Here is a 26219-nt window from a genome sequence, read left to right on the forward strand (position 1 = left end):
CTTCCTATTCAGAAAATATGACAGAGGTTTGGACTTAAATATATTTATTTATTCAGTTTGTACGAGCTCATCTCCACTTTCAGACACAATAACTGCAGCTATTGGTCAGAAAAATAGTTTGGAGCCTTTTTTGAGTATATGGACTGTATCGTGCTGATCGAGGCAAGCCGGAGTTGTCACATGCAGTGAACACAGACTTAAAAGGGTAACGCCAAGAGTTGTTGTTTTTTGAAAGACTACAGTAAATTCACCGCCTGACCAACCATACACTGCTGCAGGTAATCTGTTGGAAAATATCACATAGGTTGAACACAGAGAACATAATCAGTATTTACTTGAAACCAACATTAACTTCATGTTGGTAATGGTAATGGGCATTTCTTGAAGAACGGAGTCCTTCCGACCAAATGAGGCTTAAAGTGTTCACAAGGGCCATCTTTTAGTCAGCAGAACTTGAGTGTATACTTGTGAAGACTGAGACAGAGTGTGAGGTGACAGTAGTTTACACTTCATCTCTTACTGGCATGGGGTGAGACTGGTGGTTCTCAAACCCACCAAAGCACTCCTGGGCAGATTATGAGACAATGGGACCCTGGGTACAGACGTGCAAAGGCCCCCACTACCTCTCCTGCATAGGAGCAAGACACACAGATGTTAGAGTTGTTAGCCTCTTTTTGTTGTTTTGTGCCTCCTTTTTTCTGTCTTTGTGGTCGTACTGCGTCTGTTGTCATTTCATTGCGTCTGTTGTCATCTCTTTGTGGTCATTTTGCAACTCTTTGTGGTCATTTTGCATCTCTTTGTGGTCATTTTGAGAGTCTTTGTGGTCATTTCCGTCTCTTTGTTGTCGTTTTGAGTCCTTATCTACACATCCAGCAACATAGAAATATTATCATTTTATTTGGTGTCGTTTTTTGTTGCCACCTGGTAAATTTAACTTTAATATTCACTATCTTTTCGCTCTGTTTTTGGTCTTTAACAACTCCTAAGGAATATATTATCAATGTGAGCGATTCCTACAAGCAGCCATGGGATTGATTATTAAAAATATTGACTGTAGTCGTTTTTAAATGGTAATCTATGTAGACAACTGTATGTCTCTCTGGCTTTGATTACTGAGTGTTACGGTTCTGCTCTTTCCATTCCGCATCCATTATAGTTGAAGAGATTTGTAGACCAAGCGGTAATAGTGCGTGTAAGGATGATTTTTCTTTCAGGGGGATGATCAGAAACCTCTTCCTGGTCATGCCTAGCAAAAGTTTGGCCCATCATGTTTGAGGAGCCCATGGTTGTATGACTAATGGGCCACTGTGCCTCCATGGATGTTTGGATTTGGCTCCCCGTTTGTCAGGGCTTTGCACGTACACATAACCAGTGAGTGTGTGAGTCCAGGATTGTCTCTCAAGAGTCCCTATAGAGGGCTCCACCTGTGTTCTAACAAGTGTTACTCCGCATAAGTTTTGATTTTGCTGCTTGAAGAGGATGTGGACTGTTACCATGCCCTCGACTTTGTGCTGTTCGTGGATGACGGATGTGTATAAAGCAACCAGAAAGCTCTTTGATGAAAAAGGGGAACCTGGAAAAGTGATGTCGAGTTACAAAGAGGGTGGCTGTGGTGCGACCAAAGCTGCTGTCATATATCCCAGCTCAAAAGAAATGTGTTTGCGTGCGTGTGGGTGGATTGCTGCATTGCCCAAGAAAGGTCATCATGTGTGAATGCATTTGTATATATTACAATTTGTGCATTTCCACAAATATACTTTAAATAAAAGCACATGCATGTGACTTGAATTCACTAGCGTGCTGGTGCGTGAGTCCGTCTGTGTTTGTGGTGAGCCTTCCTTCTAATCTGCCAGCCAGTGGTTGTGTATGAAGTGCTGCTGATGGTGGAGACTATTAGGTCCGTGAAGAGAAAGATGGCTGTCTTCTCCTATTCCCCACAGCTCATTTAAACTTCCAGCTGATGGTAGAGATTAAACGTCCTCTCTTAGAAGGAGGGATCCTGCGGCTAGACTTGGGCTGCTATTTAAGAAACTTGAATGAGTGAAGAGCATGTAAAGAACCCATTTAGTGGAAGACAACGGAGAAGCAGTGGGTTTGCATGTGCAAACAATGCATCATGACTCACACGATATACCACACATGTGGCCTGCTTTTCTTATACATCTGGTTATCTTTTAGGGTTTGCAAATGTCAGGTACGCTATATACTACATTGTTCAAAAGGTTATTGAAATGAATAAGGAGAATTTGGCATTCAGAGCATGTCTTTGATTCAGCGTCTGAGCTGCAATTGCCTGCACACAGCATGTAGACGGTTCAGCCGTTGGTTAGCAGCGAATGTGCTAACAGTGCTGACAGAGCTAACAGTGTTAATCTGAGGGCAAGGGTCAAGAGGGCGTTGTCAGCAGTATACAGCGTGTGAGCGCAGTGCAGAGCGACAGCAATTAGCTAGCCGGTTGGACACAAACGCACAGGGGCTGATCTGCATGCATGTCCGGTCCGGCTAATGAAAGAAACCACAGAGAAGCTCAGATTACAAAACACACAGAGAGTGACTTTATTCTCTGCTCAGGTGGACATTACTCCACTCGGTTTTTACGTAGCAAATCGTTTTTTTGCTGCTATATTTATGTTCTAAAGATGGTATAGTGAACCTTTTAATATTATTTTTGAACAATTTCTTTAATTTTGTCATTTTATTGGAAGAATTCTGGAAAGACCCTCTTAATATGATAACTGGCTGTTCTGGTAGTTTAAGGTGCTTTGATCTCCATCGGTTCAGTGCTGTTATTGCACACACTCTCTGTAAATGAAGAAAAGACGTCAACAATTAAAACATTCATTAATTTCATGTAATTATAAGTCTTATTCTGAAGCAGTACTTCTTGAGAGGCCTTAGAGTTTTTCACTATTTAAGCAGTGGTTGTACATTTACTCAAGTACTCTACTCAAGTACAAATTTGAGTTACTTCACTATTTCCATTGTATGCAACTTTATACATCTACTCCGCTAGATCCTTGAGGCAAAGTTGCGTACTTTTTACTCTACATTTTTTCTCACTTCTTTAGTTACTTGTTAATTACAGTTTTTCATACATTCTATGTCCTGCAAAAAACATGCATATCCAAATTTGGTGATTTGTTTTTATTTTTATTTAATTTTTTCTGATAACTGAAGGCTTAAGTGTTCTTAATTTAGAATCTAAATGAACTTTGATTGCTGGAAAATGCAACATCAGCAAACTAAAAACAGGGCTGTATGTCTAAGCTTGTGGTTCTCACAGGATAGCGCGCTACATACGTTTGATCTTATAGAATATGATGCTTTGCTGTAGACTGAACTACAGCAGTAAAAAGCTAAGTACGTTAATTCACCAGTAGTGTGAATCTAAATGTAATTTATAATAGTAAAACACTGACGGGGATCGTTTTACTTCACAATGTGTACTTTTACTTCTCACACTTAAAATACATTTTACCGATAATATTTATCATACATAGGCCTACAGCCTTTTTAAGGTTTTGAATAGAGGAGTTATACTTCTTCAGTTGAATTTTCACAGTGTGTATTAGTACTTTTACTTGAGTACTTTAGGGATCTGACTCCCTCCTCCACCACTGACGGTAAATAAGTAAGACTAACTTGGATCGAAGACTGAGGGATAATTATTCCAAGAAAAGATGGCGTGAATCCGCCAAAGAGAGCTGCACGAAACCCATGAGGTGCCCTCATGAAAGGCTCAAAGCCATTTAGCCGAAGTGAATCAGTGGACAGACTATAAACAAATAATTCTGCATCTTTCCAATTTAGATGTTTTTTGACATGGCACAGCTGCTGGTTTCGACAAAGACAAGACAATGTTCCCACTACATTTTGTAATGTGATGTGAACAGCAGATTCAACAACAGATTCTTGCGCTATCAGGTCCTTCAGCAAGCCATAACACACCTCGACAGCTCCGGGGTTGGGCTTTATGACTGAGTCCAATTAGAGCTGACAGCACCAGAAATGGAGAATTTCATTGACTGACAGGTAGGCATGTCGGTGAGCTGCAAATGCATCAGAACAATGTAACTTTATCCTCGGAAGTGATATCCTGAGCTGCACCTTCTCACTACACAAAGGTATGGTTTCCTCCTCCTGGGCTTGTTGCTGTAAAACAAACAATCACACAGGCAGAAAGCACAGTTTCATTCCACAACGTCTTTGAAACCCTTAAGCCTCATTGTTACCTTTCTGTTTGATGTTTTAGTCCTGACACACAGGCTTCTCTTTTTTCTTCTTCAGGCGGCACCTTGCATAACATATAGGCATGAACACATCCTGTATATCTTAGATGCTTCAGTTGTACTTTTGCATATTAGATGTTATTTTCCACTTTTTCATGTTTTGCGCATTCCAGAAATACAACGCATCTCTAAATTTGTAAATAATCGTTACGCGATAGTTAAACTATGATACTTTTCAAATTCAGTGAAATCAAAGTTCAGAGACATTGACAACAATCACAATAATAAGCATCATAATAATAATCTGATTATTACAAAAATAGCTATTTAACAGAAATTGATTACATTAGAACAGTAGCAGAATTGTTAACTTAATTTGATGTCAGTAAATGGGTTTGCACATTTGCATAGAGATTTTCTTTCCATAATAATAACACCTTTGCTGTTTATTATAGAATATCTTGAGATTGGCATGCATGCATACAATAGTCATTATTGAGTTTGATGTAGTAATTTTATTATTTTCTATAACATCAACTCTTACTAAGCGTCTATCAGTTGCATATTGGAACACTACCAACAACTTGTTTCTGTAGTAAAGTTCTTTGGACACTAGAGTGCGCTGTCACTTCAGATAACAGTGAGCAGCTATGGCACTAAAAGGAATTCACATTACCCTCAACCAACAGAGACACTCTGAAATAGAAAATCCATGGATGATTACATATAAATGAAAACTCTGTCTTTTTTTCTTCTTACTTTTCTGGTGATTATCACCTGCAAGATTTTTGTTCATCATGATATCGCAGGAAAACTAACGTATTTCCTTCCCCCCCTGTGGCATGGCATTGGATTGCTGATTTTGGACTGTTTCTTTGCCACAGCACAGTCAAAGTATCCCTCAGTGCATCCTATGCTGATTGTTTACAGTACACCATAATCATCTCAGAAAATGTTCACTGGGACCAATTAAAATATTCTGTGGGATGAGAGAACATCAAATTCTGTCAGCCATTTTTCTAAATTCAAATAACTGCTTTCAGTCACTTTCAATGATGAGCACATAAATGCATGTTCAAGGTTGTATTTACTGTGTTATAAATAATCTAGTGGCAATATCATAAACATGCCCTTTCTTGCTGGCCAACAGACGGATTATGTTGAGAACAATACGTTGCTAACAGACTGCTGTTGCTCTTAACACGACACTGACTGCACCTACAGAGCATTATACTAAAAACCTTAATACTGTAATTGCCATTAAACAATGGAAAGATTTAAAAGCTAAGCTGTTATTGTTCTCAGTACAGAGTCTTAGCCAGCAGTTACACTGCTCCTTTGTTATGTCGGTTCATAACAGATTCACTCACTCTTCAACTGCTTTGAATAAAACCTTTGCTTAAGGCACTTACCTTCAGTTTACCACCTTTCTTTATTTATAGGTGTTTACTGTTGGTGCAGTTGAAAACTTTTATGGTACAAATTCATCGTACTGAGTATTAGAAATGGTTACAATAACAGTCTGGTAAAAGTTACTGTAAATGGAGAACCTCAAGCTGAGACACAATGAAGAGATCTGATGTCAGATCTGATATATGAACAAAAACTGATCAACTTATGGCAAAAATCAATATGTTCCTTTACAATATCAAAAGCAAAGAGCTACGAACATCTCCCATTCCAACGTATACAGACACACCTACGACCCCACCCCGTATGTAATTTATGATCCACTCGGCAGCATCTGAAATCAGAGATCATGTTGAAACACATTCTTGGTATGCAACTTGATGGTGCAGAAAACATCTATTAACAAGATGCACATTTTACCACGAGACATTAGTCGGCTTCACTCAATCAAACATCCTGTTTGTACATGAAATAGTTATTTAGGAATAGACCTATAAAAGATCGTCACGTCTGCTCTCTTCTAAAAAGGTTGTCAGAGATGGAGTTAATAACTTAATCAGGGTTATTGACTACAGGGCTGGGTAAAGTCAATACAAGTTGTGTCCATGTTAAAAAATGTATAAACGCTTTTAAAATTTGATTTAGATTTTAAACAGGGGTTTATAATTTGGGGTTTATTCTCAAAGTTGTATAGATCTTTTTTTTTTGGTCCTTTTTTAAGCGTCATATTGCCATTTTTTCTTTCCTCCTCATGTGTTTGATTATATTGGTTTATAGATTTAACCAATGATTTGAATATCTGCATTCGGCAGCTTCCTATTTTTGATACAAAACACTGCATCCTTTTGGAGAACCAGTGACCCTGCATTTGGACACGAGTATTTGTGGTGGGTGAAATACCCTTTATTTCCACACAACAATTTCAAAATTATAGATTTATTAAATCACCAGAGTTTATCAATTTTCATGATAAACAAATGTAGTGATCCCTTTAAAAATATCATCAGCCAATAACTGAACCAGTCACATTGAGGACAGTGAAGTTTAGAAGAGAAACGTTGCAGTTCTTCCAGTCGTCCATGGCTTACTGCCGCTAGATGGCGCTACGGGCCCGTGATGTGAGTCAAAGCAACCTGTTGGTCCAACATTAAAAATCGAACCTCTTCAGTAAAGGCCGACGCTGAGACACTTTCTTCTAGCACCAAGCAGACACACTTGCCATAAATCGAGGCTTTTGACGCTGGACTTTTTGAAGTTTAATATCGTATTTAGTTGGACACAGCTGGAGGGTGAACAGGGTCAAAACTGTGAAGCAGCAAATATTCAACAAAATATCTGAAATCAACAAGCGCAGGCCAAATAAACACAAGGTGCGATCAAACTATGTAAAGGCCTTCAGGTTGACCTTTTAACAGTGTATGGCTGCCACAATTAAACGACATTCAATGGACATGTTTGGCACACACTAGCCTGAAGGCTATTTGGTTTTGAATGACTGAATAAGTCTCGTCTTTCAAATAATTTAATTCCCTTATGCCATAACTTCTAATATCTGTGTGATCAGGCACAGGGATGTTGACCAGCCACACTCATTTTACTTAATACGTTTAGAGACTCAAGTTGTATGGAACAGATTATATATATATATTTTTTTTCACCTCACATTAAACGAATTTGCAATTTGCTGTGTGACCAGGTTAGATCGTCTTTATCACTGAACTCTCAGCGAGTTCTCACCCAGGATCTGACTTTGGTTTGTTGTGCTGTGCGGTTAAATAAACCAGCGTTGTAGCCGCTTGGGGGCGTCGTGTCTTGGTTTGATTACAGACGCATTGTCGCCTTCCTTGCAATAAAAGGGAAGATATGCTCATCGGGGGCGCCAGGTGAGCAATAAGACAGACCAATTGAGACGGCTTGTGTCACGTTCGCACCCATCCAACAGCGCCAGGCTCGCTACACATTAACCAGACAATATACAAATAAAGATATGGTGTTGATAAACTCATGACACGAGGTGCAATAGAGAGGGCCATCAAGGGATTTCATAGTCTCTCACTCCGGCCCAAAGCAACACGTCGATGCATTAGAATTGTCAGATTAATTTGAGTCCTCTCGTGCTGTCACACTGCAAAACATTTAAACCCGCATGACTGACACATGCAGGGACTGAGGGGCGCTTTTGGTTGAGCTCAAATTGCAATTCACCATACAACTCACCTTGGCCAAATTGCTTTTTGTATGTAATTTCTTTTTAGGAATACATTCAAAATATGCCTACCTTTCTGTATTTCTTTATTTTTTTTAAATATATTCCTGTCTATTACCACGATACATGTACTGTAACTGAAATGCCCTGCAAGGACACCATTAAAATACATTAAATTATAGTGCGCGGCCCCTTGTCCAGGTAGGAATCCCAGGTATGGTCTCTGGAGTTGAGAGGGTCTTTGCTTCTTATCTTATCTTTTTTGAACATCTGGACTTTTTGAACATGGAGTAAGCTGAAGTGGAGTAAGCGGGCCTCCCAAAACCGAGTGGAAACATGGTGACAGAAAAAAATAATGTTGGACAAGATGTCTCGTACGGTGTCGGCCTTTATCAGCTGATTTTAGATTTGCAAAGGTGACCATTTGTGTAATTCTCATCTGTGATGGGTTAAAGCGAGGGACACACATAAAGGGCATTTCAATATTTTATTGAAACTTTCAAGAACACGATGTCGATGTTGTAAACTAGACATAACTCTAATACAACATAACCCATTGAGAAACACAAAAGAAACCTTCATATTTTCGATTATGCGGCACTTGTACGATCAGGTTCGCAAAGTATTTTAATAACAGAAAAAATAGTCCACGTTTATCACACTTCAACGGCGCTTCTTTTGCTCTTCTCAAGAAAATAATAGATATATTTTTTCCCAAGCCATTGGTGCAGTGCGTTGTCGCTTTTCAATCCGTTTTAAAACAGTAGCACTTCACACACGGGGACAACAAATGAAAATACAATGGCACATTAGTGTGAATAACTACCTCAATGGATATTTGGGGAGGAGTAAAGTCCATATTTTAAGAGGGGTATAAATGCAGATGGCAACAAAGGGATAATAGCCCACAAACTATCTTTACACAGGTATATCGACAATAAATTAAGAACAGATCCCTAGAAACAAACTACTCCGTTGTATTTACACGCAATAACAATATGAAATAATTACATAAATATTTTATATATTCCTATGTACACCTTTTTAATCAATGCTACCTTTTATTTTTTTATATTTAAATTTCTGCTTCCCTTTGCCTGTTGGACATTTGGGCTAAATTCCGCATGCTTGGGCCATAGCTTATCCCGGAGCACCAGTCATGTCAATAGGCCAGTTCTGATTTTAAAAAAGGCATGAAGAAAAATAAATTGTATTGAAATTGGTTACCTCATTAAGAATAAAAATGAAGCAAAAAGAGTGTGTTAATTATAGTGTTAATTCTATTCAAAACCTTTCCATTTTTAGTGTTAAAATAACATTCATTGGGGTTTTAGGGGGCATGCAACATTTGGCCAATCAATCAATTAATAGTGTACAACAAAATACAGCAGTCTTTATAAGGTAGGTTAAACGGTAGTGAATTCAAATAAGTAATCAATTCAGAGTGCATATTAAAACACATTTCTCCTCGTGTACAATAAAGTTCAGAGACCGGACACAGCAGCAACTTCTCCTAAATCTGCAAGTCACACCCATGCCAACTTTTCAGTTTCAATACTTGTACGGTATTCAAATGACAGGATAAAAGTGTTGTTTAATTTAACAAAAAACAAAAGAAGAAAAAATATACATATCAGATGCGTATTAACCAAAGTGCATTTCAGAAACTAAAACGTCCAACAGTTCGTGTTTTTTCCCCGTTTTTTTTTTTTTTTAAACCTGCATGAATCTACGAGTGTCCTCCTACTGTTAATGTCTTCATCACCGTCAACACTTTTTCACCTTTCATGACAACAATGAGACGAGAAGCAGGTGGTGTGTTTAAAAAAAAAAAAGAAAAAAAAGAAAAAAAAGAGAACCTAGGGGGACCCGCTCCTTGGCCTGTCCTGATTCGAGTCGAGCCCGCTGACCAGCCGCTGGATGCTCTGCAGCTCGTTGGCGGCGTCTTTCTCCGTGCAAGTTTTTGGGGACATGGTGGACGAGTGACTGGTCACCTCCGATGTGGAATCCAGGGTGACACCAGACACGGGGCTGGCCGGAACAATGCCGTCTCCCTTCAGCTCGATTCCGCTGCCGGCCATGGGGGGCATCGCGGTGGTGAGCAAGGTGCTGTCCGGTACCGTCATGGGGATGGAGTAAGGGTTGTACCTGAGTCGGGGGCGCACTGCGTTCAGGAACGGGTGCCGGTGCACCGCGGAGGAGGCAGCGGAGGAGGCTGCCGCTGCAGCGGCCATGTACGTGTACGGATAGGGGAACAAACTGCCAAACGGAGACATGGCGAGGCCCTGTGGAGAAACGGAGAAGCATGAGTGTGAGCAACAACAATATACTTCTGTGTACTATAACATCACAACATTTAGGCTACCAAAAGCAAAATAAAGATAGGCCTATACATACAAAAACACGAGAGGAAATGTAGGATGATACACTTTTTCCCCCAGCCTGTTGCAGCTGCATGTTCTGGATTAATGTCGTGGAACAAATGCGTGAAAATGGTGATTTAAAGTGACCTGCTTTACTTTCGCTGTCCTCAAGGTTGGTTTCGTGTTGTTGTTGGATTGTTGCACCGCTAATCACGCTGACACTTAGCTTATGAACGGTGCAACTTGATTTAGTCTATAAATCTGTATGTTTTCAATGCCTCTATTCACACAGGCTTTCACAGATATAGTCATAACAAAATATTGTGCTGCAAAGCTTCAACGCCGAGCATGTAAACAGCTTTGGCGCTCAAGAATTTGAAATGCAAATAAAAGCAATCCTATTATCTGTTGCTGCAATCAAGCAACAGGGGGTGCAACTAAAACACTTTGATATTAAATGAAAAAAGACAACTTTGTTGTCTCTTAAAGTATAATGTTTCTCTAAGGCATTTTAATACTCGCCATGTGGCTCTAAAACCGACTAATGAGATCAGGCATAGAGGATTGCCTAACACTTCTAGTTGTTGCAATGTGCTCGCTGTCTTTTAAATCTATTTTTTTTTCATGAATGATAGTTTATATCTATAACAACAATGCCAAGAGAAAACATAAAGGTGGGTTTTTAATAGATTAGTCAGCTGTTGCATTTGCCTAACTTTACTTTGAACATTAGCCCATTTGGCAGCAAAACTAAAATTAACACACGTACACGTAGTTTCTCGTTATCTCTCACAGTTATGATCAAAAACACACGCATGAACTCGATGACGAAGGCAATAAAGATATTTAAATATCTGGCACATGGGCCGGCAGTCTGCTGTACATTACAACGTGTGCTTCACTCGAGGCGCGGAGTAGGCCGAGGCCCAAGAAAACAGGTTTTACCTGTGATGCCAAGACGTGTTGCTGCAGATGAAAGGGTAGGCCTGGCGCTCCCGTCAAGCTTTGCGAAGGTGATGCCATGCCGGTCGTGTCCATGGTGCTAACCCCTCCCGTGGACACGGCTGCCAATAGTGGCCCCATGCCCGCGGCCATGTTTGAGAACGCACCCCCCATGTTGAACTGACTGGGGTGCAAGAGAAACGGATGCGTGCTCCCAAGGTGATTGAAAAACTGTTGTCCCGTGAGGCCTGTTGGAAATCCAAAATTAGGAAAGTGTCCGTGGCCTATGTGCGGGCTGTCAGTCTGAACTGTCAAAGGCATGAAACTGTCTTTGCTTATTGACCTGCACTCGTCCGTTTTGGGTTGTTCCAGACTCGGGCTCTTGAGGTCTTCTCCGGAGCGGGTGGTGCTGGAGATGACGGTGATGGGGCTCTGTCGTGAGTCTGCCTGGCTTTTCTCAGTCCTAGGACCGCCGTCGCGGGTCCTGCTGCTAGAGTCATTGTTGCTAATGGGGTGCCCCTTAGCTGGGCTCGCCTCGTGATCCTTCCCGTCTTTGGTAGACGTGGAAATCTTGCTGGAGTCTGGACCATCTTTGATGTGTCCATCTTTGCTCTCATCGTCGCTCTCCTCATCGCTGTCACAGAAATCTGCCAAAAATAGGAGTGGAATATATATAAGAATCACTTGCCTTTCTGCACATTGGTGAATCATTAAAAAAAAACTGTTACTCCCGCTATCAGCCATATTGTATCTGGCTCCCACAGGTGGAATACGTAATGGACCCGAAATATTTTAATTTTTAATTTTTACTATATATCCATATTGGTGATTAATATGAATTATATGGAAGTCCCCATTGTTTCCAATTCTATTTGGCAAAGTATATGCTACATGGCATTAGTTTCTATAATTTAGTTTATCGTGTATTTCTTTGCAGATTAACCGAAAATGATTTCTGACATGTTGTTCGACAGATAATCGTCTCTTCAATGTTTTACTGTTAATCTCAATAAACCAGTCAATGCAGACATGCTTTACTTGGGCTGGGCATTCCTAAAGTTGACTCTTCTTCAACACATTACCTTGTAAAAATTCTTGCCACAATAGAAATTTTACGACTTTACACACGACTTGTGATCGGAGCTGTGACTGGCTTGTGGGGTCTGTCAGCTCACCTTTCATGTGTGGGGGGCCCGCGGTAGACACGGCAGGGGACGAGGCCTGGCCGAAGCACTTAATGGAAGCCTGCTCTCCAGAGGAGTCGTCTGAAGCCCCGTTCTCCTTTTTTTGCTGCTCCTCGTATGAACGCATGGATTGCAGAGCCAGCTGTTTCCTGTGCACAAGTACCCAGGTTACTATATCACATCTCTCGGGTCAGAAACGATATCAGCAGCACGATGAGTGGTGTGGAAGCTTGTTTAAACTGAACACCTTAGATAATGAAGCTCCTGACTGTGCGACTGACTCGCCTATGTGCATGAGATCCTTTACAGTGCCATTGATGTAGTAACTTAAGTAATTTATCTATCAATCTTGTCACTTCACTCTTCCCATTTTCAATGAGTACAATTTGATTTTAAACATCCAACGTTTTGGGATACATTTAAAATTGCCAAAAACAAATTAGCAAGTGAAGTAATGAAAGCAAAGGCATCAAACACAACCCTGCTGCAGTTTCTATTACAACCAGTGCTATGTATTATAGTGCACTATAGCCTATTAAGCTATTTGATTAGAAACTGTAAAGAGCCACACTCCCTGCGGGTTAATGAGGAAGCTTTGACGCGAGCTTAATCCACTGAGATCACTGCCTGTCTCCATGTTTAAATCTAAAGACATCTAAAGTGTTTTGGTTGTTTTTTTCCTTTGCAATGCACTTTTCTTACCTCTTTTCCCGTCTTCCATTACCCGTGTCACGGAATCCTTTAGCAAATGGATTATGGTCAATTTTCAGCTGGGTTATCTGAAATACATAAAATGATGCGTAAATATTAGCGACTTGAATTTTATTTCCCTATAGTATTCACACTAAATGCGTCTCATTTTACAATTGCAGGTGAAGCCCCAAAGCTGTGGCTTATTTATAATTTCATTAGAACACATGGATATTATTTTTTCTTTTACATATGAAAACTAAATACTAATATTCGTGTGAACACACGAGTTCTCAAATTGGCAAGTTTTTCCATGAATGAAACATGCGGATTTTGTTGTGTATTGAAAAACTTTACTACCACAGTACTTCCGGCAGTGTTACCACTGCGCATGGGGAGGGGAGGGGAGAGGGATGGGGTGCCATGGTTTCCCAACAATATCAAAGAGTTGAGGAGATGATTTTCATTATTTTTATGTCTCACAAAATGTCACCATGCAACACAGTCCGACACAACCAAAATGCGCCCCTTTCTTTCTTTTTCTCCATTCAACCGCACAGTATTGCCCCTCTTCTTTTCTCATTTCTCAACCCCCAACCCTTTTAGTTTTACTCACACAAACACACACGCACGCAGAGAGCGAGAGAGAGTGAGAGAGCGCGCGCGTCTGGGTCTATGCCAAATCCTTTCCACGTGATTAAATAAAAGGAAGAACTGTAACATTCTTCCGAAGTATTGCCTTCCTACCACAGGCTGGTGAATATGGCACTTATACCCGCAACATCACCCCCACACTATGATACTCCACTCTCACGGGCTCAAACAGATATGACGTCTTTCATATTTTATGACAACAAAATGGTGCAGAGCATGAAAGACATGGGAGGAAAGCGCGTCTGACACACAGGCTGCATTTGAGTAAACATTCAGCTACAACCTTAAGCGTATGAGCAATAATTGTGCTTACCTTGTCATTTTGATAAGCAGTCACGGCAATGAAATCTGTTTCAGGAAAAACGTAAGTCCTGAAGGTACTGTATGGGAGTTTGAGAATATCGTTGGCCCTCACGATGTGAAATCGAGGCTGATATTTGTGCATCGAGTTAAGTATGGTCTGCAACACACAATCGCAAAATAATTGAAGTTACTCTAACATTGTACAGAATATATCTTCACATTACATTACATCACCTTCCAAAAATGCTCTTATCTGAAATCAGAAGTCATATAATTTGGAGGAATTAAATCGTGAAAAAATTGTGTGATTTAAAAATTGCAAATATTATAATGTATTCTATTAAATAGAAATGATTTATGGTGTAATATTGAATCAGTTTGATAAAGCTGGTTAAATATTCACGGGTGTCTTGCATATATCAATTTAATTATCTTTCGCAATAAGTGTAATAATTTTACAAATTAAGACTATCTCAAGATAATGATATAGCAATTTTCTTTAAATGTTGTTGTAATTTTGTAATGATGTGCTATCTTGGTCATATCTTCCACAAGAGAATACACCTTAAACTAATGACTTTCTATGCTTCAAATAAAACATAAATACAAATTCAAACAGTCAAACATTTTGCTCATAAAAGGGTATGTTGATAAATAAGAAAATTTACATACATTGGTTGAACTTACAAATCCATGCTTGTCGGATATGTTATTTGTCAGCTTGAGTTTGTGAAAATTGACGACTTTTGACATCCACTGTTCACCAGTAGCCGGACTGTCCGGGTGAATGTACATCCTCTTTGGCATTTCGGGGTCGGCCTTCCCTGCCACCATCCAGCGGGAGTTATGAAATTTGTATCTACAGTCGTCGGCTGCAACAATATCCATCAAGAGAATATATTTGGCCTTTTTGTCCAGACCAGTGCACCTCACTTTGAACGGGGGGAACATCCGCCTGTGACAAAGCAAAACAAACGATAAGCACTCGTGCCGTGGCAAATAGAAATATGCTTCAAATATTCAACAATATAACGAAAATATGTATATTGTTATTGACACGATATACGATTTAGTATTTAAAAGTTTGTTGCATCCGTCTGATAAGTTTTGTGGTGCAGCCTGTTTTAACTGTATCTGCTTGAGATAAATCAGCCGAAAAAGTGTCCCGCGAGTAAAAAGTCGAGTAAACAAACGTATTGTTCTTCCACTATATTTCTGATGAGGAAACGCCAACGCTGTTTGGATGGTGTCGTGATTTTTAATGCCTCTAAAGGCCTACAGACACACAGTCTACAGCAGCCATCTTTGTATACTATCACTGTGATGATGACGATAATAATAATTCAGTCAGAGCTCCACATTTCAGGGAAATAATCGGTCACTGAGTTTTGACAAACCGGACTTTAAAATGAACAATAGGATTAAAAGCAAGCCAAATGTAGCTACTGTAATTGGAGGCTTAGTGTTCATAATACAGCAGCTACAGGCCCCACATTATTTGACAAAATAATGTTACAGCAATAGCTGATTTACCACCATTACATGTTTGTACACATGTTCTTGTATCTACACACAGGCTATATGCACGGATTATTTTGGGTCATGTTATTGTATTGTAGTGAAAACACATTATCGTGTAACAAATGTCATATCCACAAAACAATTGTGAGACAGTCATGCTGCAATCCAAGTTGAATTAATATACATTAGATTCAGGCTTGAGAGCTTTGCATGAAATATGCAGTGGAACTGTAGAGCTATACTCCATTTGGCTTCTGTATAAATGTCTATAAATCTATTAATTTATCTCTATAAAATAACAAATCCCTCCATCGTGAGTTATCAATAAACACAACAGGTGTCAGAAAGTGTATTTACACACACACACACACACACACACACACACACACCAAAAAAAAAAAAAAAAATCAGTTTCACCTTCCGGATTTTGTGATCACCATCTCGGTGCCTCTCTTGTGGAAGAGTTCCCAAAGCTCCTTGGCTTCCAGGTGAACTTTAGGGTCGTCTTCCACCTCCTCCTCAGGCTCCAGAGTCTTCATGGGCCTGAGGTGGGCGGCCGCAGCCTGGTGCCCCAGCGAAGTGAAGTGGAGCCCGCTCTCCGCGGCTCCCATCAGCTGGTCCATGATCGGCTTTCCCAGGGCGCCCGGCAGAGAGAGGGAGCCGCCGTGAGGGAGAGCCAGAGCCGGGAAGAAGTGAGGCTGGTGACCCAGCATTGCACTCATGGCAAATTCCGGACCCCGGTGAGGTAAAAACGGATGATATGCCATACTTGATCCCTGTATGACCGGATCTCTCATCAGGAAGTTCATCCAAGTGCAGGCAACAAACTGTAGACGACTGATTTGATGTGAAACTATATCAATGTTTTTTTACCAACAGTGAAGCCTGCGTTCAATGAAGACAAAATAAAAAAGAGGAAAAAATGAATCTGAAGTTGGAAAGCTTTAGAAACTCCTACTTCAGCTCTGCAGAAAAAAAAGCACCCACTTGTTTTTTTCCACGAATTGTCTGGGGATCTCTATAGTCTTTTGCTGCGCTGTGATCAAAAGTCTGGAGAGAGAAATGTAAAAATGTTTTCCATAATTCTGCAAAAGTGCTGAGAGACCGATTTTCTTCAGAGGTCGACGCGCATCGGACACCTTTCTGTGTCTCGCTGGCTTGCGGACATTAGTCGAATTAAACCAACTTGGGTGAGTCACTTAATTGACTACGGCGCATTCTTTCTCTTCTGCTGCTGTTTACAATATCGGCATTCCTGTTAAAATGCGTTCCTTCTTATTGGCTTCAGTCCTGCAGCGACGGGCGACGTGTTGAAATATTTCGATAGCGCCGAATAATCCCCCTGCCTTTACTTGCTCCGGACATGCACCCTCGCGCGCGCACACACACTTTATTCCTCCTCTCTCTTTCACGCACACACACATTTCAGGGAAAGACGTGTGCAGAGAAAGCAGTCCGCTGACGGCCAGAGAGAGAGAAAGAGAGAGGGAGAGAGAGAGAGGTGGTAAGGTCCCAGCTCCGTGATTTTCCTAGCGCCTCTGTGGCCCATTGGGCTTCATACTGTATGGATGTGTTGCATGTTACGAGCAGCAGCGCTCCGTTTGATTGGCTCTTTGACGCTTTCGGACCAATTGTGTGGCTGCGTGGGCGTGGTTTTTAACAGCTCGGGTGGAGGGGACAGACTTCGGACTTATAAAAAGGTGTTTGGAAACTCAAAAGGGCTTTGCCGTGAAACACCACCCTGCCCCAGTCAGTGTTGTGTGAATATGTCAACATCGTTACAGAAGTTGCGCTATCGGTCGGTCTGTGAGACCCGGCGAAGGGGAGAGAGAGCACACGAGACCGAGCCGGGGAACTGGCTCGCTTTTGTCGGCGAGATGTTATGTTCCGCTGGGCTGTTGACTTCCTCCTCTGTCCCGCAGCTCAGTGGTATTCTTATGCTTTGAATATCGCGAGCACAATTTTACTAATTAATAAATATATTCACTCTATGGTTTATTATTATTTAACTCGCGGTCTTGTACGTTTCCAGAGGTTTAGCAGCGCCGAAAAAAAACAGCCGAGCAGCCAACATTTCCTGCAACATCCAGCTCAGGAAAATATGAGCGGGTGACGGGATGAGGCGCTCGATGATAATGCATATTAGAAGGTTATGCTGCCGCTAAAACGGTCAATCATTATTATGATATTTATTGTGGTTTATTTTTCTTTGTTAAACTACATATGGATGTAAAGTTTATTTATTATTTCTCTTATATTGTCAACTTGGATATTAAGACTATTAGTTCCTCATTCAACTTTTCTTCTCCAATTTAAGTCCGTTATGAATCTGCGTATTTTAAATAATGTATTTCGCTTCTTTATATTGATGAAACACCCGGAGCTAATGAGGCCTCTTGGATGAGTGTCAATACGCCGTCATGTGATATTTACATTTTGACTTGAAGTGGTGTTTTAAAAGAATTTATAAGAATACCCTAATCCCACTTGACAAATATGCGCGCACACAAGCAGAACAGCGGAGTCAATGAGGATGTGTTCACTGGTGCTGGTGTTTTATCCCTTCTTGGATCAAAACGTCTGTGTTTTGAGTCATACCAATCAATTCTGTTGTTAAATATAGCACGCTTTCCCGGCACAACTGTCTCTCGGAAACAATTCCATTTTAGTCCCTGTCTTGACACTTGCTCAGGCTGCAGCAATTGTGTCATCGATAATACAATTCTCAATTATATCTGAGCATATCGGCTATGTGAAGTAGAACACAGTTGTCATACTCTATTTTCTTACGCCCATTACAACATTGAAGCCATTGGCATCATTTTAGATGTGAATATTACCTGCTGCGGCTCACTATTGGGTGCACTGAAAGTGCTTCACTGCAAGGCGTCTAGAGAGATGTGCACGCTAGACAACGCCACGCTAGTTCTCTCTAAACTGCTATTTAACCGCAAATTCACAAGTAAACTAGAGAGCCGTGGCCAGTCAGCCGCCTTGGATAAACATTGACCATCAATTCTCAGTCAATTGTCTGTCTCCATGGATCCAGGCGGGGACCAAAGCGGTGGGGGATCTCAAAGTCCTTGAGGGGGACCATGCAGAGCGAATTCTCACGCAAGTAGCGATGGGCCTGACAACGTGCACCGTTCAGTGTTCCAGTCGACCAAAAATATGAATGCAATCTGCAAGCTGGTGAACATTCGATCTATTCTTCTGATATTTTAAACATTAAAAGGCGTGATGCAAGCTACTTGTTGCACCCTGGTTGTTAGAAATGGGGAAGCCTTTATCTGGCATTGTTTTGAAGTTCGGAGCTTGTAATGGTCAGTAAATGTCTCATATTGGGAGCCCCTGACGGCATTAACGTCAACTCCATTCAGCACTGCTCATGCATGCAAGTATTAGTGAGATGCTTGTTTTGGTGGCTGCAGCATGAGGTTTACCTGTCACAGAGCTCTCTTCAATAGATTTTTCTAAAATGTGTTGTCTATAGAATATATATATATATATATATTCTCTATGTGTGTGCATGTGTGTAAATTGGAGTGGTGTGCATGCATATTGCCCAGGGTATATATAGTATATTCGGCTTATGTGTTGTGTGTTATTGATTTGCTGGAGCAAACAAATACGATAACTGTTGATAAGTCACAGCAGCATCTGACTGAATGGACGTCTAACAGTCTAAAGCCAGTGCTAAACCTTTACGTGGTACCAAGTTATACTGCTTTCACCAGTCTATACGTGCGGTCTTCCAACCTTGTCTTTGTGTGCGTCAGGTCAGGCCTGTGTCAATTACTCCGGCTTATTCTTCTTTAAACACTCGCCCCCATTAGCAGCACATTTCAATTTAGTGGAAGGTGTCATCAAATAGGAAGCAGTGTTGACACGGCGGCAGCTCCTCAGTGTCTGTGGCCAAGCTGGCTTCATTAGCTAAGCAAGTAGAGAATGCTCAATACACTATAGAAACTTTTACAGGGTTAGGGCTCTCAGGGACTCCAAGAGGCTTTAAAAAGGTCTGAGCTGACACTACTGATTGATGAAGCCAACTTTGTCAGCGCTTCCCTTTCTATACATTGACAGAGATCATGCATATCAAACTCAAAAGGCGCATTTGACTGGACATGCTAAAATCTCTCGCTCCTCCTGGGTCTGTGATTTCTGGCAGCACAGGGGCGCAGCTTGTGTTTTATCTGATACGTAAAAGCATCACGCAGCACTGTCCACGTAATTAGTTGTCCTCCAAAGAATGTGCTCCTAGATGTCAGCGTTTAAGTGGAAAAGCAGTTCCTTTCACATGATTCTGCAGTGCAATTCATTTCAACTGCACTGTGGTTTTATTGAATATTCTTATTACTATTTACCCCTTTACTAACCTCCCAATATTATCAATGAAGAAAAACTGCATTAAGGTCATGGGTTATGAAGCCTCACTGCCCGGACTACACACAACAGCTATACTGTGTAGGTTCATTAAGCAAAGCTTCAAAGGCATTCTTGGAATTGATCATGGAGCTGCAAGTGATGTAATGTATGCTGTCCTGTTTATTTGCAGATTGTTAATGATAAGCAAGGACAGACTTGGTGGCACCGCTCCTGAATGGAGGAGATTGTCTGGTGAGAGTCGTCAGCCCTAACACAACATGATAGGAAAAGGAAACATGACAAGATTAGTATATGCAACTACTATAATGACTCCAAACTTCATTATAGACATCCCGACACAAAGTGAAGGGAGAGACGTTCAATTGACAGCGTAATGATTTTCTAAATGCAAACCATTTACCTCCAACATTTAGGTGGGGCTAAAATTGATCCATTGAAGCAGTATTGCCCGAAAAGGGCGTAGGTTGGTGAAATGCACTTTCCAGAATCACACACACACATTGTGGTCAATTGGCAAGAGACATGATAAACCCTTTACCTGTTGATATATCGTCCCTGTCAGGTATTTTTAGTCAAGCAAGCCCTTGCTCTCATTCATTTCTGTGCCGGACTAGTTATAGGTATTGATGAAAAACAATTTTAGTTAATTGGGGGATGTGCTTATTGATGGCAGCACATTGACTACAGATTGACAAGGAAAATGGCAATGTGCTCGGGAGACATTTGGCCCCTTGGTAGAGAATGTTCATCAGCAGTGACTCCGGCTCATAACTTTCCCGCTAATACCACACACTAAAGGAGAGGCACTTGAAAGGTGAAAAATGACATGTTTAGCTTTTGTTGGACCCATTATCTCTGCACGGCAATATTGATGGTAAAAAGCTCATGTCTTAATTAATCTCTTTTAACAACTGAAAGACCTGACTCACAGCTTAAATATCAATCTTAATTTGTTCACACATTGATTGACACCAAGTCATCTGCGATCCGTGTCACAGTTCATAAGATATTTTGAAATTCTACACATCATTCTGAATTACTTCTGATTCATGACTAAAAGTCTTCTGTTCATTCTGAATATAAAGTCTACATGCATTGAGGTGTTTAATAAAATGTATATTTAGGTCACAAATCACAAGACTGCGTTTTTGTTCATAAAGAAGTTTGCATTGCGTTGTCTGACCAGAAGCCCACTAAACGCTTGCTTAATGGTTCGTATTCACGTAAAACAAGCTCATTATCACCTTTTAGCTGTAGAATAGAGTAAGGACTGAGCAGCTGCAAGGTACATTGCATGCAGCACTATTACTACAAACCAGTCCAGTGGCATGCACCACCTGTAGAGCATAATGCAGGAGATGTGTCTGCTCAACCTCATAAACAGCCGCGAGGCTTTCTCTGCAGCTACAAGCTGTGTGATCACGATGCTCGTGGTAAATGCCTCAGATCTGGACCATGTGTCAAAAAGTCCTTAGCTTGTCTTACGTGCCACCACTCGCCAACATGGGAGATAAGCATCGTTCACTTTATATTCTGAGAACCATACCGAAACCAGTTTTGCATGCTAAAATGCAAACAAGGGCAAACTGGAAACAGAAACATCCTCAGGTTATTTGTCATCAAGTTAGCACAGTGTAAGTACGTCCCTGTTCATGAGAGGCATCAGTTAGGGACAATTTTGGGTTTGAATCAGAACGGGTTTGTACTGTGCAGTGGGCAGGGAGGTGCCCCAATGTGGATATCTGCTGTCCATTTAGCTTCCCCACCATCGGCTTTGTGTATGACTTTATGACTTTACAGTCTCACGAAGTTGTAAGGTTTTACCATTGAGTCCAACCTCACAACCCGGTGCTTTTAAGAGGAGACTGGTATAAAGCAGAGCATTCCTCCGCCAAGGGAATCTTGGGCTATGAGGGGTTAGGGTGGCTTCTCTCTAGAGGTTAAGTGGGATAAGTGTGTGGCTCATGTCAACCCCACAACCCCCCCAATAGTTTCTGGAAAATTTGCAATGGGGTCAGATTGGATTACTGTGTTTTGGTATTTACATGGAGACATGGGGCTTTGAAATGGAAAACCATAGGCGGAAAAGCAAGTGCCATGCAGTCTGAAAGGCTGGGTAAAAGAAACCAGCACTGATTTCCACTGACGGGACGGTTGAGTACATGTCTTTCATGTCTTTCTGCCCCACAATCAGACATTTTGTTACCGAGCATGGTGATTGAGGTAAATGGATCAAGTGCAATGCCAATCTTTAAAGTAAATCCATGGTATGATAGACATTCAATAGGAAATGAGGAGGTTTTAGGCATCGTGCTTGTGATCACAGATACACCACAGCTGGGACTGTGGCTTCAAGGGAGCTTCTTAGTAGCAGTTAAGGAATTTTGCTGCACAGTTCTGCTACATAAACGGCAGTAGCCCATCTCTAAATGACCTTGTTAAAACCTACATAGGTGTCAGTTCCCCTCAAGGTAAGGCAGGTCTTCCCGTATTTGGGCCTCAGGTGGGCCGTCGTTTTTTTCCTGTTCAACCTTGTTGCAAACCTGCTGGGATGAGTTTTCTGGGTTATTTTGGGAAAGATTCTCCAGCCACTCCCCACAGGTGTGTGCAGGCCTGAGCCCATAATCTAAACCTTTTCAGTGTGGATTTCGCTGCACCTCGTCCCACTAGTGTTTGTTTTACCCTGTTCAGGTGAGGCGGCAGCTAAAGAATTAAAACAGCATACTTGTAACAAGCCTATTTCGTCTCCTTGCAATTAAGTGGTAAAACATGAACTGAAGTTTATTCAGAGGTAAATAATAATTTCAGACAGTTGGGAATATTTTTAGACCTCAAGGACAAGATAACCCTGAAATTCTATACTTTCCATGTAAATCAGTTTGTATCATATTTCATTATATGAAAAATCCAGTTTGGTATTTAGGTTTGCACTCCTAAATATAAGTTAGCATGTTTTTATTTAAGTCAAAAATAGGCGTTTCCAAAATGGCAATTATGAAATTTATTGTCAGATTTCAGTTGAACTACTTCTGTGTAACAGAAAAGAGAGAGTTTTTGAGGGAATTGTTACATTTGGAAATGTCTAACTCGCCTGTATGGTTTGACTCATCATTGACTATTTCAAGCACACTGATAAATAAAAGCAACAGGTGTTAAATGTTCCTGACGCATTGCAGGAGAGCTCAGGGCTCTGTGAGTAGAACGCATTGCGGGTCTGATACAAATGTTCTCCCTAAATTGCCGGCTACCCCCCCCCCCGCTGAAACTTGACCTCCCGTTTCTGGGTGAATTAACGGTTTTGTCAGTAGCGAGAACAACAATTTGAAGTCTATGCGGCAAGCTCAAGCGGCGGCAAAGTTGAGTGCGGTCAATTGAATCTCCCACATGCTTCTCTGTGCGATGGATGGATCCCTCTGTTCAAGCCATATTGCCTCGTAAATGTTTGCGTAAAACTCCTCTGGTTATGAAGCCTTGCGTTAAGTTGCTTAGATCTGTTGTCTTTTTCTTGATCAGATAATTCTTTACTAAATCAGAACATTTTAACATGATTTTTCTAAAATTATATTCATGACCTACTTATATATTGATATTAAGAAATGCTGTTAGGCGTAAAACTGTTATCTTAGTAAACGTTTTGTTATATGCGAAGTGAAAGTATTTACATTGTAATTCTCAACTCTGCAATAAAACATTTTCAGATTTAATTCCTACACTAATTTTAATGATGTTTAGACCGCCATGTGTTTACACTGAAGACAGATTACGTTGTCTATTTTCTTTTTGGTGTATAATGTAGCCACTGATGTTGTGCGTCAACAGGTTTATCTGGCTGGGTTCCACACTAAATAAGAGCGTGTACTGCAGCTTGTATGGGATGTGTGAATTAAAAAAACCTAAAATGAATAAAGTTCGCCTAATGGTATATTAGGTTTGACATACAACTGCCAGTTTACCATCATATAGTCTGCATTGATTTATCCGCCGACGGAGACTTAAAAAGCCCTTTCTTTCTTTTGATCTATAATTTAATGTGACCCAGGTTAGACAGTTTCAGAGCCACCTTTTTGTCTTTTTATTTTACTAGCTGTTTGCCTCTGCTTCTTTTTCATGTTCAAATTGCAAGTCGCCAGAGACTTGTGACATTTGAAATATGAGACTGGCCGTATTTACTAAGTTTGACAATACACGAAAACCACATGAAAATCAAAATAAGTGGGATGCGGTTAGGAGCTGTGCTTTCATTTATTGAAGTCTTTACAGATGTTTTGCATAAAGACGTTTTTTGGGGTAATGAGGGGGAGTATTTGAACGTAAGCTGAACCTGGTTGGCATAACTTATATATGATTCTACAGCAACCTCGAATACACATTGGAGAGGCGGAATCTGTGCAACAGTTGCAAAAAGTAGCCTATAGTAAAAAGATGTGACTGTGGCCTGTCTGGTGCTGGGAGTGTTGAACTGAACTTATTTTAGCCTGTTGTAACAACGGAACGTGGAACAAAGAGGCTATCCCAACAAGACGCTTTTCTGGCCATAACATAGTAGTTAAAAAAGAAAGTTGATCGAGCAAAGTGATGAAAAAACTACAATAAATGTTAACACCTGTTGATTTAACTTCCGTATATGAAGCCACACATATTGAGAAAAATATTTATAAAAGCGTCCAGATTGTAGCCTATTTAGATTGAATCACTCCATCTTTAAGCCTGTTTTCATTTTTATGGATCCGCGCTGAAATGCAAACATCATCCCACTGCACTTACCGTGCGGACACAAGCACCAACCAACCAATTAAAATCCGATTAGGAAACATCTTAGTTTTCCAACCGAGGGCAGTGAAAAAGTCTGTAACCTTTCCTCGCTGAGGTCACCCACCTAATAAGATCCATTGCCTATAGTGAAGCCGCAGACCTTCACAAATGTTCCTGGCGACCGGCGGTGGCCCCGGAGACCTTTGGCATACATGGCAGTTTAATTGGTCACTGTATTTAAGAATAAGGTGGGATTCCAGTTAATTAGTGGAGAAGTGAATGCGGCTGAACATTATATGATTTCCTCCCGGGCCCTGGTTTGTTAGTGCGGATTTGGTGTGGATCAGCTTTTGTGCTCGACAAATGAGAAGTGAGTAGCGTGGTGCCGATGCACAGTGTCGTTTTGTGGACTGGCGACAGTCTCGATTCATGGGAAAAACTTAAAGGAGACCCGCGTTATCACAGGACCTCATTATCTCATGTCTGCAACCATCTTTTGGGAACAGCCCCTAATCAAAAGTGGCACAGACCTACTTTGCAGAACTTTGGTATAATAGTCGCCCCTCTCTCTACAAACACACACTTGCACACGCACACCCTTTGCGTGATGTGTGGTGCCGCATGAAAATGTCAAAAAAAACATTTACAATAATTGCGCGTGCAAGTATTCACACTGATATTCAAACACCTCCTCTAGGTAGACAGTTTTTATATTCTACTCTGAATGCCTCATCTCTTTATTTAACAAATAGTCCGTTTTACAAGTTATGTTAAAGTTGACAACTGTTGGCTGTAGATACGCACAAAAAAAGTGCAAAAAAAGTTTTTAAATGTAAGCATCTCTAATTATTTATTTTGAGGTTATAATAAGTGTAAATTTGTAATAAACACAACCTACGAATTAATTCCCGAATTATTAAGCATGTTGTTTTAATATTCGTATTTCTCATATATTGACAAATGTAAATAAATAATTTCTTATCTCCTAAACTTTAAACATTCACAACTACTATACGGTCTTTCCCCAGCGCATGACAATGACAACTGCATGCGCGCCCGGGGGTGTTCTCTCTTTCTGTGCACAAGTAGACAAAACCACAGAGGTGGTTCATTTACTTGGCCATAAACCATTTATTTACCTTCAGGTGAGTGTCGCAGAGAGTGCAGAGTAAAGATCGCAGCAAAGATTTACACCTGTCTCTCTGCTCAAATAGAGAAGCCTATAGCCTACAGAGATGGCCACTGGAGCCAGCTTGTCTGGGGCTCTGCTTGACAGCCCCCTTCTCTCCCTCTCTTCCACCGTGGGTTAAACAACATCATAAAAAATGACCATCAACGCGCACACTGTAAACAGATTACTCTGCTCGGCGCCTGGCGCACAAACCCCACTCTAAAGGCAAGACGTGTCCAGCAGCCACGTGTTGCAGCAGCGAGGGCGACGCTGCTCGGTCATCCCTTTTCAGCCATTCACACACACACACACACACACACACACACACACACACACACACACACACACACACACACACACACACACACACACACACACACACACACACACACACACACACTTCTCTGG

At 41.0% G+C, this 26219-nt stretch overlaps 1 protein-coding gene across 2 annotated transcripts; it reads right to left on the reverse strand.

The window, feature by feature from the left end:
- Nucleotides 1-9241: 9241 nt before the first annotated feature.
- On the reverse strand, nt 9242-16430 carry tbx3a (T-box transcription factor 3a). Of its 2 annotated transcripts, none has more exons than XM_076099745.1 (7): nt 15920-16430; nt 14669-14936; nt 13992-14138; nt 13037-13113; nt 12326-12483; nt 11154-11797; nt 9242-10130 (listed from the first exon to the last, which is right to left on the reverse strand). In XM_076099745.1, the coding sequence occupies exons 1-7, from the start codon at nt 16309-16311 to the stop codon at nt 9705-9707; spliced, it is 2112 nt and encodes a 703-aa protein (XP_075955860.1). In that variant the 5' UTR covers nt 16312-16430; the 3' UTR covers nt 9242-9704. The 2 variants fall into 2 exon arrangements, with proteins under 2 accessions (XP_075955860.1, XP_075955822.1); XM_076099707.1 differs by having other exon boundaries at nt 13992-14141; nt 14612-14936.
- Nucleotides 16431-26219: the final 9789 nt, after the last annotated feature.

This window comes from Anarhichas minor, unplaced genomic scaffold, assembly GCF_050575085.1.
Source record: "Anarhichas minor isolate MPS153535 unplaced genomic scaffold, ASM5057508v1 ptg000002l, whole genome shotgun sequence".
Classification (NCBI taxonomy): domain Eukaryota; kingdom Metazoa; phylum Chordata; class Actinopteri; order Perciformes; family Anarhichadidae; genus Anarhichas; species Anarhichas minor.

Bases quoted from the DNA above. Each gene is read 5' to 3' on its own strand.
- tbx3a (XM_076099707.1), bottom strand. From the start codon at position 16,311: ATGAACTTCCTGATGAGAGATCCGGTCATACAGGGATCAAGTATGGCA. The intron at 13,114-13,991 runs GTAAGCACAATT...TATGTATTTCAG, and splicing joins CTGCTTATCAAAATGACAAG to ATAACCCAGCTGAAAATTGA. The intron at 12,484-13,036 runs GTAAGAAAAGTG...ACTTGTGCACAG, and splicing joins AATGGAAGACGGGAAAAGAG to GAAACAGCTGGCTCTGCAAT.